General features: G+C 30.5%; 2 protein-coding genes across 2 annotated transcripts; one reads left to right on the top strand and one right to left on the bottom strand.

The window, feature by feature from the left end:
- The first annotated feature begins 13,202 nt into the window (after positions 1-13,202).
- Positions 13,203-14,817, top strand: LOC111367974 (ammonium transporter 1 member 3-like). The gene has a single exon (XM_022989130.1). The coding sequence runs from the start codon at positions 13,249-13,251 to the stop codon at positions 14,782-14,784; it is 1,536 nt and encodes a 511-aa protein (XP_022844898.1). The 5' UTR covers positions 13,203-13,248; the 3' UTR covers positions 14,785-14,817.
- Positions 14,818-16,081: 1,264 nt separating this feature from the next.
- Positions 16,082-17,305, bottom strand: LOC111366545. Its single transcript, XM_022987283.1, has 2 exons — positions 17,119-17,305; positions 16,082-16,356 (listed from the first exon to the last, which is right to left on the bottom strand). The coding sequence occupies exons 1-2, from the start codon at positions 17,270-17,272 to the stop codon at positions 16,202-16,204; spliced, it is 309 nt and encodes a 102-aa protein (XP_022843051.1). The 5' UTR covers positions 17,273-17,305; the 3' UTR covers positions 16,082-16,201.
- Positions 17,306-20,051: the final 2,746 nt, after the last annotated feature.

Raw genomic sequence — 20,051 nt, 5'->3', positions numbered from 1 at the left:
AGTTTGGGTGATGGTAATCTTTTGTGGCAGAACCAACTGCAAAAACTAACTCGCGAAGATTCCTCTTAAGTAGAAGTTTTTGGATCCATAAAGACTACTCCCAAAATTTTGGAAGAAAAGAAATCTTTCCTCAACTGACTAGTGCACTTCCCCATCATATTTCTCTATTATCAATCCTCTCACAAATCATAGCCCTTAGGATGCGCTCTATGCTCTGGGAATGATGAGGTGAAAGACACAAAAAGGGAAGATGACTGCTAGAGCAATTGGACTTGCCAATATCCAAACTCTCATGACATTCACTCATGGTGTGCATATGCAACTCCGACAATTGCTCCAGAAGATCAGGGGAAGGATCTGTCATTGACTTATGGACACTAAATTTAAGTTCAACCCGTATGCCAGTCTGGCCATGGTACTTCTCATCAGTGACTTTGAAACGTAGATAAATTTTACCTTGATTTTTAAGCTCAACAATTTCGTGTATATCAGCGTACACTTTATCATCAAAACTTGTTCTAGCCATGCCTGCAAAAAAAGAGCAGTAAATCTCTTAAATTAGTTTATTGTCTAAAATCACGAGTCTCCCAAACGTGAAGTGCCTTGGACGGTCGAAGGAGCAGGTCCTTATTCTTCAACACAAAGTACCTTAGATGATTGAAGGAGCCAGTCATTGGTCCTCAACACAAAGTGCCTTGGACAATAGAAGGAGCCAGTCCTTGGTCCTCAACCCAAAGTGTCTTGGACAATTGAAGGAACAGATCCTTGGTCCTTAACCCAAAGTGTTTTGGACGGTTGAAGGAATATGTCCTTGGTCCTCAACACAAAGTGTCTTGAACAGTTGAAGGAACAGGTCCTTGGTCCCAAATATGAAGTGCCTTGGATGGTCGAAAAAACATGTCCTTGGTCCTTAACCCAAAGTGTATTAGACAGTTGAAAGAACATGTCCTTAGTCATTAACCCAAAGTGTCTTGGACAGTTGAAGGAACATGTCCTTGGTCCTCAACACAAAGTGTTTTGAACAGATGAAGGAACAAGTCCTTAGTCCCAAATGTAAAGTGCCTTGGACGATCAAAGGAGCAAATCCTTGGTCCTCAACACAAAGTGCCTTGAACGATAGAAGGAGCCAGTCCTTGGTCCTTAACCCAAAATATTTTGGACAGTTGAAAGAACAAGTCCTTGGTCCTTAACCCAAAGTATCTTGGACAATTGAAGGAATAGATCATTGGTCCTTAACACAAAATGCCTTAGACAGTGGTAGGAGCGGGTCCTTGGTTCCTAACAAAAAGTGCATTGAATGGTGAAAAGTGGCAGTCCTTGGTCCTCAATATCTATGAAGGTTTGCAATTTTGAGTTTATTCATAAGCATATATTTACTGAACTCATAAAATAATTGTGACAAAAAAAAAATTAACCTCTAAACAAAGAAAACTTTGAAGCTCAAAATCCTTGATACGCTCCAAAAGATTAAATCTCTGGAAAAAAAATGAAGAATGTTAGTTTCAATTTTGTTAAAACAACAATACTAACAAATAAAAATGAAAACAATAATCAACAAAATAAAAGGGGGTCAAAATTGGAAAAAAAAAAAAAAGAAGAGAAAAAAAGGAAACAAAAGATAAAAATGGTTGTGTAAAAGAAGAAAAAAAAAGAGGGGAGAAAGATAAGTCATGTCAGAAAAAGGAAAAAAAGAGGGAGGGGGGTTCGCAGTTCAAGACCAATATCGTCTGCAAAATTTAGAAGGAAAAAAAAAACAAAAACAAATAAAAAAAAGTTTATCATTAGTTTCTGCCAACTCAACAATTGGTTTTTGCCAACAACCAAACAATTGGCAGAAACCAAAGAAAACGAATAAATACTAAATTAAAAAAAAATTAATTCTTATAGAAACCAATGAATTAATTAAGAAAAAAAAAGAATTGTATAGAGGCTTCTGCCACGAGGATACCAGTTGCAATCGGAATTGCACCAATTCCAAGGAACCAATCCTTTGTCTCATCGGGCAGTGCCGCGGTCGAAACCGAAAGAAGAAAATATGATTTAAAAAAAAAAGAAAAAACGAGAAAAATAAAATAAAACAGAAGAAGAAGAAGAAGAAAAAGAAGAAAAAAATTACATTTGTTTGCAAGATTTTAACCAACTTGTGTCTAAATCTTATAATTTGTTCAAATAAATAGTTGGGTATTGTACTTCACTTAAACCCAATTTACCATGAAACGTAATAAATATGTTTAAATTAAATTTGTTATGGGTCTATAAAATAAATAAATAATCAAAATTCGACCAAAAAATAAATAATTCTTATTCTCCAATTTGAAGGATAAATTTTTTATCAAATTCACATTTTGTTCACAAATCTTCCATTCGTATTAATTTACTAAGAGGAAGTCTGAGTTCAAATCAAATGTAAAAGAGAGAGAGAGAGAGATAAAAAAAATCGAAAATCAAAATTTATTAATTTATTTATTTCATAATAAATAAATAAGTCTTGAGGGGGCAATTGTAGACATAAATAATAAAAATAAAATAAAATGATTTGGGTCGATTCAAATCATTAGCCCAATTAAAGTCCATAAACCCAAAGACTCATTTCACACTTTAAATAAATAAATAAACCAAAAAAATCATAATTACTCAATTATTCATTTTAATTAAATGTAATTGAGTAATTATCAAAATTAGCACGAATTTTTCCCTATAAATATGACTAATGGTCCATAAGACAAAAATAGAGGGAGAAGAGAAGAAGCTTGCAAGAAGAAGAGAAAGCAGAAAAGGTAACCACGAAGTGTTGAAAAAATTCCAAAGTAGAAAGAATGGAAGAAATTCTCTCAAATCTAAACTCGATGAACCTCGAGAAGATCAAAATCTTCTTCGAATCAAATAGGTTCACGACAAGTCCAAGAAAATCAAAGTATTCTTCAAATTAAATCAAATTCAAGTTCAAATCCAAGCTTCAAGATTCAAGTTCTAAAAAAGTCAAATCTCGACAAATCAAACTTTCAACAAATTCTTAAAGACCAGAATTCAAGCCACGTGGCCTTTCGTCTTCAAATATTCAGATCATTAATCAAATTTTTTTTGCAATTTTGCAATTACAAGAAAGTCAATATTACTTGTATTTCTAAAAATACAATTTGTAACGATTTCTTTATTTTAATACACGAAATTTCGTTGTTACAGTAATTATTTATAGTATGAAGGAAAAGAAGTTTTCAAATAATTTTCAAATGTATATAATAAAAACAAAACAAATATGAAGAAAAAAATTTACGAAAACTAAATAAAGAATATATATATATATATATATTATTTAATTAAAATTTAAAAAAATTATGTTTTATCATAAAAAGGAAAAATTAAAAAGAACTTTATTTAATTTTAGTAACATTCTTTTGCATAATTTGGTTTGTTCTTATTATATATTTTTTGAAAATTATTTTAAAATATATTTTCTTCTTAAAAATTGAGGAATTGTATTTTATCATAAAACGAAAGGAATTAAAAAGAATTTTCAATCAAAAAGAAAAAAATTTATATTATGAAAAAAACTAATAATAAAAAAAGGAAAAAGAAGGTAAAGTGGAGTCTGTGTTATGGTGAGTTTTCTCCATAACACGGAGATGTCAACATTTCCGTGTTATGGAGAATACTCTTCATAGCACGGAGGTTTTCTGAAACGAAAGGAATTAAAAAGAATTTTCAATCAAAAAGAAAAAAATTTATATTATGAAAAAAACTAATAATAAAAAAAGGAAAAAGAAGGTAAAGTGGAGTCTGTGTTATGGTGAGTTTTCTCCATAACACGGAGATGTCAACATTTCCGTGTTATGGAGAATACTCTTCATAGCACGGAGGTTTTCTGAAATTTTCTCTGTGTTATGGAAAAAACTCTCCATCTATTATAATTTTTTTTTTTTCATTTGTTTTACTCATTAGATAAATACTTTTTTTGAACAAAAAAATATATAAATATTATTTAATTAAAATTGGAAAAATAAATTTTATCACGAAAAGAGAATAACTTAAAATCAAGAAAAAATATTTATGATAAAAAATAATTCTTTTTATTTTTTATGATAATAATCCTGAGATAAACGTAATGAACAGTAGAACATATTTTTTAAGAGGAAATCTTAAAAAATTGTTTTAAAATTTCATTTTCCTCGTAAAAGAATTTTAAATCGAAAAGAAAAACATTTATATTATGAACAAAACTAATAAAAAATAAATAAATAAAATTGGAAATGAACTCCCATAATTTGTCCTTGTCGTAAGTGACGGAAATTTTAAATTAGGAGAGCCATGAAGCAGTTGTATTCTAGGTAGCTGTTCGCTTAAGAAATCGACGAGGGTTAACATGTATAAATAAGGAAGGGCTTATGGTATTAAAACAGTTGGCCAGCTAAGAGTCATGATATGTAGATGACCATTGTTTCAATGAATTGGTAACTAGCCCTACCTAATCAATAATAATAATATGATAAAATGAATTTAATTGGACTTATAGGTAGTGAAAATAATTTCATTGAAAGAGTGTGCCAAATAAATAATTCTTATTCTCCAATTTGAAGGATAAATTTTTTATCAAATTCACATTTTGTTCACAAATCTTCCATTCGTATTAATTTACTAAGAGGAAGTCTGAGTTCAAATCAAATGTAAAAAAGAGAGAGAGAGAGAGAGAGAGAGAGAGAGAGAGAGATAAAAAAAATCAAAAATCAAAATTTATTAATTTATTTATTTCATAATAAATAAATAAATAAATATTGAGAGGGCATTTGTAGACAATAAAAAAATTAAATAAAATAATAATGGACCAGATTGATTTAAATCATTAGCCCCCCAAAGACTCATTTCACACTTTAAATAAATAAATAAACCAAAAAAATCATAATTACTCAATTATTCATTTTAATTAAATGTAATTGAGTAATTATCAAAATTAGCACGAATTTTTCCCTATAAATATGACTAATGGTCCATAAGACAAAAATAGAGGGAGAAGAGAAGAAGCTTGCAAGAAGAAGAGAAAGCAGAAAAGGTAACCACGAAGTGTTGAAAAAATTCCAAAGTAGAAAGAATGGAAGAAATTCTCTCAAATCTAAACTCGATGAACCTCGAGAAGATCAAAATCTTCTTCGAATCAAATAGGTTCACGACAAGTCCAAGAAAATCAAAGTATTCTTCAAATTAAATCAAATTCAAGTTCAAATCCAAGCTTCAAGATTCAAGTTCTAAAAAAGTCAAATCTCGACAAATCAAACTTTCAACAAATTCTTAAAGACCAGAATTCAAGCCACGTGGCCTTTCGTCTTCAAATATTCAGATCATTAATCAAATTTTTTTTGCAATTTTGCAATTACAAGAAAGTCAATATTACTTGTATTTCTAAAAATACAATTTGTAACGATTTCTTTATTTTAATACACGAAATTTCGTTGTTACAGTAATTATTTATAGTATGAAGGAAAAGAAGTTTTCAAATAATTTTCAAATGTATATAATAAAAACAAAACAAATATGAAGAAAAAAATTTACGAAAACTAAATAAAGAATATATATATATATATATATTATTTAATTAAAATTTAAAAAAATTATGTTTTATCATAAAAAGGAAAAATTAAAAAGAACTTTATTTAATTTTAGTAACATTCTTTTGCATAATTTGGTTTGTTCTTATTATATATTTTTTGAAAATTATTTTAAAATATATTTTCTTCTTAAAAATTGAGGAATTGTATTTTATCATAAAACGAAAGGAATTAAAAAGAATTTTCAATCAAAAAGAAAAAAATTTATATTATGAAAAAAACTAATAATAAAAAAAGGAAAAAGAAGGTAAAGTGGAGTCTGTGTTATGGTGAGTTTTCTCCATAACACGGAGATGTCAACATTTCCGTGTTATGGAGAATACTCTTCATAGCACGGAGGTTTTCTGAAATTTTCTCTGTGTTATGGAAAAAACTCTCCATCTATTAAAATTTTTTTTTTTTCCATTTGTTTTACTCATTAGATAAATACTTTTTTTGAACAAAAAAATATATAAATATTATTTAATTAAAATTGGAAAAATAAAATTTATCACGAAAAGAGAATAACTTAAAATCAAGAAAAAATATTTATGATAAAAAATAATTCTTTTTATTTTTTATGATAATAATCCTGAGATAAACGTAATGAACAGTAGAACATATTTTTTAAGAGGAAATCTTAAAAAATTGTTTTAAAATTTCATTTTCCTCGTAAAAGAATTTTAAATCGAAAAGAAAAACATTTATATTATGAACAAAACTAATAAAAAATAAATAAATAAAATTGGAAATGAACTCCCATAATTTGTCCTTGTCGTAAGTGACGGAAATTTTAAATTAGGAGAGCCATGAAGCAGTTGTATTCTAGGTAGCTGTTCGCTTAAGAAATCGACGAGGGTTAACATGTATAAATAAGGAAGGGCTTATGGTATTAAAACAGTTGGCCAGCTAAGAGTCATGATATGTAGATGACCATTGTTTCAATGAATTGGTAACTAGCCCTACCTAATCAATAATAATAATATGATAAAATGAATTTAATTGGACTTATAGGTAGTGAAAATAATTTCATTGAAAGAGTGTGCCTACAGCCTTCAACTACTTCTCCCTTGATAACTAACTGTACTAAGATAAATCAATTTATATTGGAGAGTGAGTAACTATAAATTTTTTATTCAACAATCAAAAAATAAAATAAAATAAAATAAAATAAAAATTGCATATATGTTTCCTTTATCCAAGCATTCAGAATTGTCTGGAATTGCCTTTTACAACAAATGATGCTTTATTGTTATTCAATCGATACCATTATTTTGAATTTTGCAGTTACAAAAATTGTGATGCCTTCTCTTGTACAATTCATTTACTCTTTATTGTTATTATATCTTAATGTTAATTAACTATGTTATCATCCTAACGATAATTTCATTATGGAAAAGAAGTTCCAAAAGTTAAGTGTTATTAAAAATTTTGATATGTGTGAGAAATATTCATGATCATTGGCATCAACTTGATGACCATGATAATGGTAATTAATAATTATAATATAGTCATTCACATATGTGATGTGTCTCAGGAATGAATACAGTCAATAATCTCATAAAATGGCTCATGAGTTTATATGAATTTTTATGTAATCTAAATGAAAATGAGGGGAAGGACGTAAAGAATTAAAAAAAAAAAAAAATCATAGTGTGAAGACAAATAATTACAACGCATTTTCTTCTATAAGTTTAGACATATTGATTATTATATACGTTGTAAGAAAGAAAATGAAGTACACTAACTAGTGATAGAACTGCACAACAAATGTACTATTTGACCTACCTCAAGATAAACTCTACAAAATAACATCCTCCCAATGAATAAGATATATTTGAGATATGGGAGTGTTAAAAATTTTAAATAGATACACCTTATATTTTTTTATTATTCTTAATGGTAAAATTGATGTTTTGAGTAAAGTGTTTAGGTTAAATTTGTAGATTTGCAGGTGAATACAAGAGTTGAACAGATGCATTTGTTCGTAAATGTTACTAGAAATCAATTTCTAAATTTCATATGTTCATCTTGTTATAATTAAATGTGTATTATTGATATTTTGGACAATTGAAGTTTCTTTTTTTTTTTTTTTTTTTTTTTTTCAAATGCATAGAAGTGCAAGCGAAGAATAAAAGCTTGCAAATATTGTTGTTACCAAACTATTAACTAAGAGACATAAATAAATTGTAGCCCGAGATGGACATGCATAAGCCATCAAGGGGGATGGGTTTAAGTCCGTAAGGGAGTCACTTTTGGTAGTAATTCAACATTTGTGATTGGATATCCCATTAAAAAGTTCAATGTGGTAGAAATAACTCATATTGCTTGACTTGTAATAGCACTACTTTTATTGCACTCATCCCTATGGTGATGGTGCTAATAATGTGATGTTAGGAAGAGTTTAATCCCGAATGAGTATCGATGTGACAATTCTCGTGAGATGTGGATCGTACACACTCTTGGAGGACTCACTTATGTAAAGGTTGTCATGAGGCCGTGGCTATACAATTGAGCTATTCTCTAAAAACTCTTACTAAAATCAAGATTAAAGTGCATGGCCATTAAAAACGCTACCCGCTATGAACTAGAGCCTAAATCGACACTGTGTGTGCACTACTAAAAAATATGGCTTCAGGCACGGATTTTTCGTTCCTAAAACCTTGATATCCGTTGCTATTACTATTTACCAACGGAATATTTGCAACCACAAATCCGTTGTTAATTTAAGGGTGGCTGATAGTTACCAACGGATTGTGCCATAGATAAAGATTAAACATTTTACCAATGGAAATTTCGTTGGTAATGTGTGAATTTTTTACCAACGAAATTTTCGTTGGTAAAAATCTTAACCAATACCAACCGATTTTTCGTTGGTAAATGTCTATCATTACAATTAGTAAAAATCAATGTTGTAAATAGTCATATAGGTGCGAGGCATGGTAAAAAAAATTATTTACTCATTTTTTTATTATTGTTATTATTATTTATTTAATAATGATAATTTTTTTAAAACTTTTAAACAATTGAATTGAAAAGCCAAAATATTGTTTAACCACTTATTGAACCACAAATTTATAGAGGATACTCCAAAGACTTTGTTGTAAACTTCTGATGTGGAATAATTGAATTACTTTTACCAACGGATAATCCTTTTTTAATTATCAACGAAATATCCGTAGGTGAAAAATTCAAATATTAAACGGTCATATTAAGCACAGAATATCCGTTAGTAAAGAGATATTATCATTATCAATGGAAAATTCGTTGCTGATTATCGTAATTGAAAGTGAATTACTTTTACTAACGGGTAATCCGTTTTTAATTACCAACGGATTGTTTCCGTTGGTAATATTTGGTACGTCACCTACGGAATATTTGTAGGTGAAAGATCAAAATATTAAATGGTTACATTAGGTACGGAATATCCGTAGGTAAAAGGATATCATTGTTACCAACGGAAAATCCATTGCTGATTATCGTAGTTGAAAGTGAATTATTTTTACCAACGGATAGTCCATTTCTAATTATCAACAAATGCAATCCGCTGGTAATTTTACGTAAATGAAAAGCTGTTTTTTAGTAGTGGTGGGACAATTGTAGTTTGGCTAAAGGGACATAATTCAATGCTTAGTCCATTATAACTCCCTTAAATGGAAATTGTTATCAATAAGTAAGGTTTAAGTCCAAAAGATACCTACACCTATTGCACAGTATTATGTTGCAACTATTTTATATATATATTTATTTATTTTTATTTTTATTTTTTATTTTTGAAAGTTTAAAACTTGTGGGGAATTGTTGTAACTTAAAATAAAAGTTTCAATCTTTCAACTTATGATATTTTAATATTAAGTTTTAACATAAAATTAAAAGATCATAATACATATTGTAACTTGTGTTTTAATGGTATAAATGTGGGATTGAAATTTTACCTGTAAAAGGTGATTGGATTCATTGTTGTATATATCTTAAAAACCACTTGAAAATACTCTATATACATTTTATGTTCAATATTTTTGACAACTCGATAAATATTCGTTCACTTATTTGTCAATAGTCGTGCCCATAGAAGAGGAACCGACTATCAGCCATATGTGTTTTATCTTGAAGCCTTATAGTGCCCAAATCATCCGCACAAAAGGGGACAACACGACTTTATGACAGTGTTTTAGACATGACTCCCAAAGCTTACTTTCTGAATCTCTGCTCCATTTTACTGTTGAATTATATTTATGTTATTTAATTGATTATGTTAATTGATAAATATCTACACACAAATCACATATTTTTCCCAACATTTTGTTCCTATTAATACTATAATATAAAAGTAAAAGTGATATCTTAAAAATCATCACTTTAAAAATTAATCTAATTAGAAGACGCTTATTAATCCATCAAATTGACCCCGTCATTAATTTCATCATACTTGCTTGTAAATCCCAAATTTCCATCTCATTTACTTAGCACTAATTCAACCTTCCATAAAATTTAATCCCTAAAAATCTTCACTTCATCATCTTTATATGCAAAAAATCCTTCAATCGCCATCCTTTATATCTATTACATTATACATTACACTGATCTTGTAGGGTATATAAATGTCTACACGACCGATTGAAAGACGATTCTACTTAAAATTTGTGAGTTACATACAATTTTGTCTTCACTGCATAATTTTACTCTTATTCCCTGGATTATACAAGTACAAAAAATCGAGTTTAAACTTTATTGAAAACGAAATGAATTAAACTAAATGTAAGTAACCCCATGGGTAGCTCAAATGTTCGTTTCTTGATTGCTGCCTCCAAGCAATCGATTACTCCTCATCTCTCTGCTTCAGAACTAATTCGAGAACAATCCACATGCCTAATATAATAAGAATAATGATACTTATACATAAGGAGCTCATATAATGGTTTATATATAAATGATGTATCAAAAAGAGATCGGGGAAGATTTTTTTTAATTTGGTTGAAAAAATTCTGACTTAATTATATCTCACCACATCATGTGTATATCAATTATTATGTACACGTTGCAAGACCGATTTATTATTCCTAGAATAATAAAGAACACAACTAATTCATCATGCACAGTTTTTGCTTGCTAAAAATGCTATTTACTCATATAGCAATTCTCATTCTCAAATAACTATATAGCGTCGTCTTGAAGTAGTCAATAGACAATTTTTTTTCGTTAAAGAATTGTTAGAATTAAGTTGTGATCCAAATTCTTGTTGAGTATTTAATTAGAAATGTTATTCGAGGAGTATTTGAAATTGGTAGTAGACTTAAAGATATCTTGAAGTAGTCCAAGGTGAATTTGACTCCTATTTCATCCCAAATTATCCATTATTGATTTTACCCATTTTATTGGGACTTCACCTTGTATTAAATTCTTTATGTATTAATTCTCTTAGTGTGCTAGGGATTATTTAATTATAAATATATGGTATACAACACATATTAGAATTGACCAATTAACTAATTAATTATGGTCTAAAGAGATTCTTTGCAATTTCTTACTATTGATTATAATGAATTCTCCGTCTCTGAATGTGGTTTTCCTGAATTTGGGTTTTTACGTAAATCATATGTTCTTTGTGATTCATTATTTTCATATTGCTTATATTTTTCTCATTCTGTAATTATTTGCCTGGATTCTCACCAATTTAGTATTAGAGCTATTTTGCTTTCAATAAAGTGGTTTCAGGTCTAGTCCAAATTATAACAAGTGATATCAGAGCGAAGGTTTTGACAATTCTTAAGAAGGCCAGATTAGTTATTAAAACGATGTTTGAATAAGGTTGATTGTTTCAAAGATGACAAGTTTGAATTTGAGATTCCACTTTTAGTTTGCAACAACAAATTTTGTTATGGTGGATTTTTATTTGGACGCTGGAGGGAAAGCAACGTAAGGAGTTGTGCTCTTGTTGCTCGTGGGGATAATTTAAACAAATTTGTTAACTCGGATGGAGTTAGTTTGTGAACTTGATGATTTTGTTGTCTGTGGTGATTCAATCAAGTTTGGTGCCCAAGGTAATCCTGTCGATAAGCAATGCTTGAAGTTAGTTCACACTTGTTGAGTATGTATAGAGGGGCATGGTGGAAGATGTAGAGTAATATGATGGAGTGTTTTGTTTGGAGAATTTTGTTGTAGTTGAAGAATTAAATTTTATTCTTTGTGATGAAATTCGTATCAAGGTGGAGTTTGTTAGAATTGGGTTGTGACCCGAATTCTTGTTGAATATTTGATTAGAAATACTATTAGATGAGTTGGTAGTAAACTTGAAAATGATTTGTAGGAGTCTAAGGTGAATTTAACTCCTATTTCATCATAAATTCTTCATTGTTGGTTTTAATCATTTTATTAAAACTTCATCTTATATTAAAGTCAATGTATTAATTCTCCTAGTATGTTAGGGATTCTTTGATTATAAATATGTGGTGTACAACATATATTGGAATTGTCCAATTAGTTATTGATCCAAAGAGATTCTTTGTAACTCTTTACTATTGATTATAGTAAATTTTCCGTCTCTATTTATGATTTTCCCGAATTTAGATTTCCACTAAATCTTGTTTTCTTTGTGATCCATTATTTTTATATTGCTCATATTATTTCGTCTTTAGTTATCTACATGAGCATATATGTGTCCTTCGGCAATGATGATGGCATGAAGGACGACATATTGTATATCCATTAGTGTGTTAATTTCCCTTGAAACACGACATATTGCGTATCATTTGATTTAGTCTCCTATCTATGTGAGTAAAACCAACAAAAACAGCAGCGCTGACACTTCGCCTATCTCTATTGCCTTTCAGAAATATAAATATGTTTTTTTTTTTTACGATTGAAAATATGAATTTGATATACGCTCTCTATGAATATGTTGGTAATTTCAATTTTAACTTCAGCAGTTATTAAAGTGATTTTTACACTTCTTTCCTCTTTTTACGACTGAAAATAAATTTGACATACACTCTCGATGATGTCAGTAATTTCAATTTTTAACTCCAGCAGTGATTAAAGTGATTTTTACACTTCTTCCGCAGTCGAAAAAATGAAATTGACAACAAAACCGAAATTAATTCCTTGACAGTTAATGATTTGACGTAATGTTAACCCCTTTTATTTTCAGTTACAAGTCATTAAAATAAAAGATTTGACGAGAAGTATTTTTGGTGTTATTTATTCAATTTTATACAATTATTAGAGGAATAATTCATTAGTATAGTAGGAATTTTTATTATTTTTTAAATTGTTGATACATGCGATTTTTTCCCTTCAGTCAATTTATAGTGAAATTTCGTATTAGTTGTCGAACCTTTTTTTTTTTTTTGGTCTCTCAATTAACTTTTGTTAATTTTTCTAGAAGAATACTCGGCTTGATCACGTGACAGAAAGTAGTACATTAAAGTAAACCAAAAAGTAATATTTTTCACATTGTTAGAAAAAAAAATTTCTTTTTTTTAATACAGATTAGACCCACCGACATGTTATGGGCCTTACAGGCCTCTATATGAATAGTGCCATGTACTCAAGTCACTATCCAAATAAAAAGAAATGCAAAATCTCTGATTAACCTAAAATTTCACTCTGATGTTTTTCATGTTGTTTGAAAATCACAAAAGCCAAGAGTCAAGTTATCCATACAAGTCAGTGAATGAAAATGCTCAGTCTGTCAACAACAAGAACAAGTGGGCAGGGCCCTGCATGCTGCTATCTTTATCTACTCTTCAAACCCACTGTTAATAACTCACAGATTATCAAAATTCTCTTCAAACCAACCATTCTTTCTCCCGGAAAAATGGAAGTTTCATGGGAATCCACAGTCGCCGATTCTATCAACGCCGTTTATCTTCTCTTTTCAGCTTACTTAGTCTTTGTAATGCAGCTCGGGTTCGCCATGCTCTGTGCGGGCTCTGTTCGGGCCAAGAATGCCATGAATATTATGCTCACCAATGTAGTTGATGCCGTTGTGGGCAGCCTTTCTTACTATCTATTCGGGTTTGCTTTCGCATTTGGTGAAGGCCCGAATTCAAACCCATTTATTGGGACTCAATACTTTGCTCTTAAAGATATCCCTTCGGTTTCTTATGATTACAGTTTCTTTCTTTACCAATGGGCTTTTGCCATAGCAGTTGCTGGTATCACCAGTGGCTCCATTGCTGAACGCACACAATTTAGTGCATATTTGGTATTTTCCTTTTTTCTGACGGGGTTCGTTTATCCGATTGTGGCCCATTGGGTTTGGTCGTCTAGTGGATGGCTCAGCCCGAGCTCAAGTTCTTTGTTGTTTGGGTCGGGTGCTATCGACTTTGCAGGTAGTGGTGTGGTTCACTTGGTTGGTGCCATTGCGGGACTTTGGGGTGCCTTCATAGAAGGCCCGCGAGTTGGGCGGTTCGATGCCTTTGGTAAGCCCGTGCCAATGCGTGGGCATAATGCCACATTGGTTGTTTTAGGAACGTTCTTGTTATGGTTTGGATGGTTCGGGTTCAATCCCGGGTCTTTCAACAAAATTCTCGTCCCATATCCAAATACGACTAATCAAGGTAACTGGACTGCAGTAGGTCGGACCGCAGTAACAACCACGTTAGCTGGGTCCACTGCTGGAATTGTCACACTCTTTGGTCGAAGGATGCTTGTGGGCCACTGGGACGCCCTAGACGTATGCAATGGTCTATTAGGCGGATTCGTGGCAATCACATCGGGTTGCTCGGTCGTAGAACCATGGGCTGCAATAATATGCGGGTTCGTTGCGGCTTGGGTTCTTATTGGGCTTAATATATTAGCACTAAAGCTCAACTATGATGACCCGCTAGAAGCAGCCCAATTACATGGTGGGTGTGGAGCTTGGGGCCTAATCTTTACAGGATTGTTTGCCAAAGAGGAATTTCTGATCCAAGCATATGATTCGGGCCTAGATGGGGTCCACAGATCTTATGGGCTTCTATTGGGCGGTGGATGGGGTTTGATTGGGGCCCAATTCGTTGAACTTTTTGTTATATTGGGCTGGGTCAGTATTACTATGGGCCCTTTGTTTTACGTACTTCATGGGCTTAGAGTTTTGAGAATATCCGCAGATGAAGAAGTAGCTGGGCTTGATATATCAAGTCATGGGGGTTATGCCTATAATGCCCATGAAGAAGAAACTGCGCCTAGATTTTATGGTGACTATATGAGGATGCAAATTAATTAATGATCTGTTATTATTTAAATTTTTAATGTATTTGAACAAATTCAGTTGCATATTTATAAATTTCAATTTAATGAACGTTCTTATTTGAAATCAAAATTACGCGAAAAATTGTGATTGAAATGTTGATTCATGCGAGAAAGAGAACATCTAGCATTCGAATAATGTGTGAATGAAATGATGATTCACACGTGAAAGAGAACATCTAGAGTTCGAATAGACTGTGATTGAATTGTTGATTTTGGAATTTGAAAATAAGAATTTGGTTTATAAGCTCTGAATTAGAGAGGCAAGTTTAAGAGAATTACTATGTCCATGTTATTGAAACCAAAGTAAAATAGAACTTGAACACACCAAAGAGAAATTAGGCCCTGCTTGATATCTCTTGAATTCCATTTTCCAACTTTTTTCATTTTTGATTGCATTTCTTTTCCATGAAATTCATTTTCCATCTTTTGCTCACATGTGCCATTTCCTTATTTTGGTGGAATTTCCACCTTTTTTTTTTTTTTTTTTTGCAATGGGAACAAATTCTAGAAACAATTGTTAAAAAAAAATCCCTAAAATTGACAATTTTTATGTAAAATAAAACCAAACGAACATCAAAATATAGATGATTTTTGAATTTTTTTTATTTTATTTTTTATTATTATTATTATTTTTTGCACTGAAAACAAATTCTAGGAATAATTGTAAAAGTGAATATCCCTTAAATTGATAACTTTCATAAAAAAAAAGTCAAACGAACATTAAAAGACACTTTCATTTTAACATTTTTTAGGTGAAAAATTATACCAATTAAAAACTATTAATTGACAATTCCCGCTAAAACAAATTCTAGGCAATTCAATTCCCTTCAATTCGTTTTCTGTCCACCCAAATTTCATCTTTGCAATCAAACGAACCCATTCTACATGCACCATTCATGATTCATAAAATCAATCAGCTTTCAGTCAATCCATAACAATTCTATAATTATGAACATCAACATACACATTATAGTAGTAGAGTAAATAATAATAATAAATCGTTGTTTGCTCTCATTTAACTTTAAGCTTTTAGGCTCGACTAGCTTTACGATATAGACGTACACAAATTGACACTAAGATATACATTTTGCCAAATGTGTGAACAACATTAAAAAGCAATAATGAAAAAACACCATACATATTCATAGTGGTATTCTTACAATTAAAAGGCAAAACAAGAAGATCGTGACATTCTACAATGAATCATGTTAATCTCTAAAATTAAACCAGTAAATGCACTCACATTGTTATAGCATGTTTGTATATTTGACTAAATAAAAACAGACAAGACTAAAGAAGAAAAAAAATAGTCAATAATCCAATTTAACACTATTAATAATCTTCAGTACTGTATGCAAACAATACATTTATTGTCCCAAGTAAATACTTTTTTAGATGTCAAAGCCACTCTCTGTGTTGTCTAAGCGAATAGTTCTGAGGATTTCCATGTCTAAATGTAATAATAAATAACAAATCAAAGCCATTTCACCTTTTTCTCGTAAAATGCCCGGAGACGAGCTACCATCTTGTTTATCACCTTCTACTCCTGCATTGACACCACATTTTCCGATAAAGCATGCGAATTCCCAAACTTTCTGCAAGTACGCCTATGAAAATCCCGGAGGATAGTCCTTTCATTGGGCCCTTTTGACATCCAATGCAGGACATCCTTTTAGACAATCCACGTTTCTTTAAAGAACGATGCGAGTGTCATAAATAAAAGATAGTTTCAAATAAATAATTTGTCAACTATATAATCGCTTAAACTTTTAACATAAAGTAGTTCAACATATGCTTGTTTGAGAGAGATTACAATAGGATGATAATGAAGATAAGTAATGAATCATAAGAAATGTGTGGATAGTAGTTATGAATGTGTAATTAAAATTAATGTTTGACTTTGACTTCAAATTATTAATAAAATTATAATTTCTTCCAAACAAGCTTTAGACTGAGGTCTAATGTTCAAGGTCTTGTGATCAAATGTTATGCAAGCATCAAGTATTTGATAGAGAAATGAATCTAGCATTGCACATGAGAGGTGTATTCGAAAACATAAATTAAGCCCCCGTTTGGCCCCCTTTCTTCCAAATTTTAATGTTTAGAATAGTGTTTTTTAAAAGAATATGTGGTTAAAAAAGAAAGAAATTTTTTTATTTACGTGTAATATTATTTTATGGAGTATTGTGTGGTTGAAAATAAGAGTGAGAAGAAAAAATGGAAAGAAAAGGGGGCAAATGGGGGCTAAATAAATAAGTTTGTCTCATCTCTAACAGCTTAAATTTTTAGGCATAGTGCAACATCGTACCCATGTGAAGTGGTGGTAGCTGTAGATTCTTTGCAATCTTTTGAAGGTCTTGTGTACGAATAGAAGGCTCTATCTTGGCATGCAACTTCATCTCGTTTCTTACGACGAAATAATCCCCACAGGAAGTATTTCCCATTCCATCCTGTAAGAACATTCAGAAATGCAAATTCAAGGCCGTTAAGTTGAACCTCTAAAAGAAGTTCGATCAAAAGATGCATATTCACAATCATAAAAAGGTCAGAGAAATATTGCGCTATTGGCCCCCAATCTATTCCGCAATAGCAAGTTAGTTCCCAACCTTTAAAAAAGAAGCAAGTCAGACTCCAACGTACCTTTATGGTGGGCACAATCAACCCCCAACTCAAGATGAAGATCAATGTATATAATTCATAGATAGATAAAAGCCGAAACACATACTATCAATGGACATAACTGGTTTATAACTATTACTAGAAATAAAGGCGCGAAAGACAACACATAAAATGTCACAGATCTATCAAAAACAGAAATAATGAACTCAAATTTAATTCTAGAGCATGACTGTGCAGAGAATTAAACTACATTGGATCACTGGGTATTTCATCTAAGGGTTGTTTATATCTTTTTTTTTTTTTTTTAGTTTAATGGCTCTCTGATTCACCAATAGGTGAAATCAATTTGATAGATCAAAGATCTCACTAAGCTAGGAGCTTGAGAACGAGCAAGGTAAAGAACAAGAATTCATGTCGAAAATCATCGTTCTAAAAATGGATCGAGTGACTTCTTATTTCTTATCCAACAGTTATAAATCTAAGGTTTATGTTCAGCGATGACTCAACTTCGAAATATGTAAATTAGTTCAAAAACCGTTGAAAAAAATGTAACTTAAATTGGTGAGAATAATTAGAATGACAAAATAATCATTTATGCTCATAAATAATTATCAAATCTCAAATGGAATAAAATATATACTGTGGGTCAAAAAAAATAATGCAAATATATTTTAGCTTGTGTGATTTTATATATTTCAAGAGTGTAGTCTTTTACCTTTAGTAGAAAAAGTAAAGACTAATAATTAGATTGGATGCTTTAAGATCGCATGGACATGATTTTATTATTGGAGCTTAAAAAATACAAGTCTAAACAAGTCCTTGTCGTAACCCTATAAAGTCTTGAACTCAATTGCAATTGCTATAAGTTTTGGATTTAATTGTAAGAATAATAAAAGTTCAAGGACAACACTTGCAATTAAACCAATTATGGCTTGATTGGACTTGGACATGAATTCAGAATCTTTCATCTATATATACAGATGAAAATGATGCCTAGTATGACTAGGCACCGAATTTGGGTAGATAACTAAAGGGAAAATAAATTGGTTTTTAACTTTTATTGATCTATCCCATCCAGAATTAGGCTTTTGATTTTAACAAAAAAGTGCACACGAGCTGGTATAGTCTATATTTTGGATAATATATTGAAGTCTTAAAGGTTGGTAACGCTAACTTCGTGAAATAAAAACTGAAAATTTGTGAATTAAAAACAGGATGTTCGTGAATTAGTTTGAATCAAGAAATTGAATATCGATGTTGGTACAATTCTGAATCTATGTTCTTGATTATAACATACAAGTGAACATCTAGTAAAGAACTGAAATTTTTGAAAAGGTATCAAAGTAAACATAACCGCACAAGCCTATTAATCAATTCATACTAAATTTCAAGTAAAGAATCAAAGTACCACTAGGAATGATGATTGCTTAAGCTAACATTAAGCTCATGTTTGGTAAAGATTTTGTGAAAAGTTACTTTTCTAAGAATGTGTGATTAAAAATTAGTAAAAAATTATAGGTACACGTACAAAATAATTTTATGGAAAAAAGTTTGAAAATGAGTTTAAAAAAATGGGGAGAAACTGGGCAAAATTTTCCCGATTATTTCAAGCATTCAAGAAAAAGTGAAACATTGATTATACAGCATGTTTAGAGGATGTTTGAGAGACATTTTTATGTAAAAATGCATTTTTGAATAGTAAATTGATGGAAAATGTGTGGTTGAACAATAAAGAAAAGTTTTTGATTTACGTATAATATTATTTTAATAAAGAATGTGTGGTTGAAATGAAAAAAAAAAAGAAAAATGTATTTTAAAAAAATGAGTATCAAAAGGGGCCTTAATAAACTAAAAATTTCAAATTCCAAGAAGAGTAATTATATTCGCCATCATTGTTGTCAAGCACTAGTGTAGCTGGCAATTGCATAACATTAAATAATATATTCAATTAAATGCAATATCACATGATTCATTTAATTGAACCTGTGACTACTTAGAATGATTTTGTTAGAATCACTGGTGTTAAATATTATTATTCTTCCAAGAACTACCTTTTTTCTCAAGGGGATAATGGTTCTCCAACAAGCAAATCATTTGGTACAAATTTTTAACAAGGAAAATCAATTAAAATACAAAGAATCACGAACTATAAAAATAAAATTAATAACGATAGAAAGTAAATGCAACACAAACCAGGAACAGATTCATCATTTTTCTTTTCTTTTTTTGGCAAATAACATCCATTTTATGACGTGGAGATCGAGAAACGTATGCAGAATCTAAACAAAAATCGCCTATTTCACCATTATTTGATTAACATATTCAATTCCTCGAACACGATACATAAAAATTATTTGCACAACCATTATCCTTGGTCCAACAACTTACGTAGAGAAAAGTACTTTACGTATATATGATTAATAGTAGAAAATTAAACCCTTCACAGCCCGAGAGAGAGAGAGAGAGAGAGACTCCATTAATGAAAACCCATTTCGCCCTTAACCATTCACAAAATCACAGCCAGAGTGAGAGAGTTTCTCCCTACATGTATGTATGTGTGTGTGTATATATATATATATATATATATATATATATTTTTTTTTTGGGGGGGGGGCGGAGTGG

The sequence above is a fragment of the Olea europaea genome, chromosome 18 (genome assembly GCF_002742605.1).
Source record: "Olea europaea var. sylvestris chromosome 18, O_europaea_v1, whole genome shotgun sequence".
In the NCBI taxonomy this organism is placed as follows: Eukaryota; Viridiplantae; Streptophyta; class Magnoliopsida; order Lamiales; family Oleaceae; genus Olea; species Olea europaea.
Note: the sequence above shows the minus strand (reverse complement) of the source record. Positions and strands in the feature narration are given on the sequence as shown.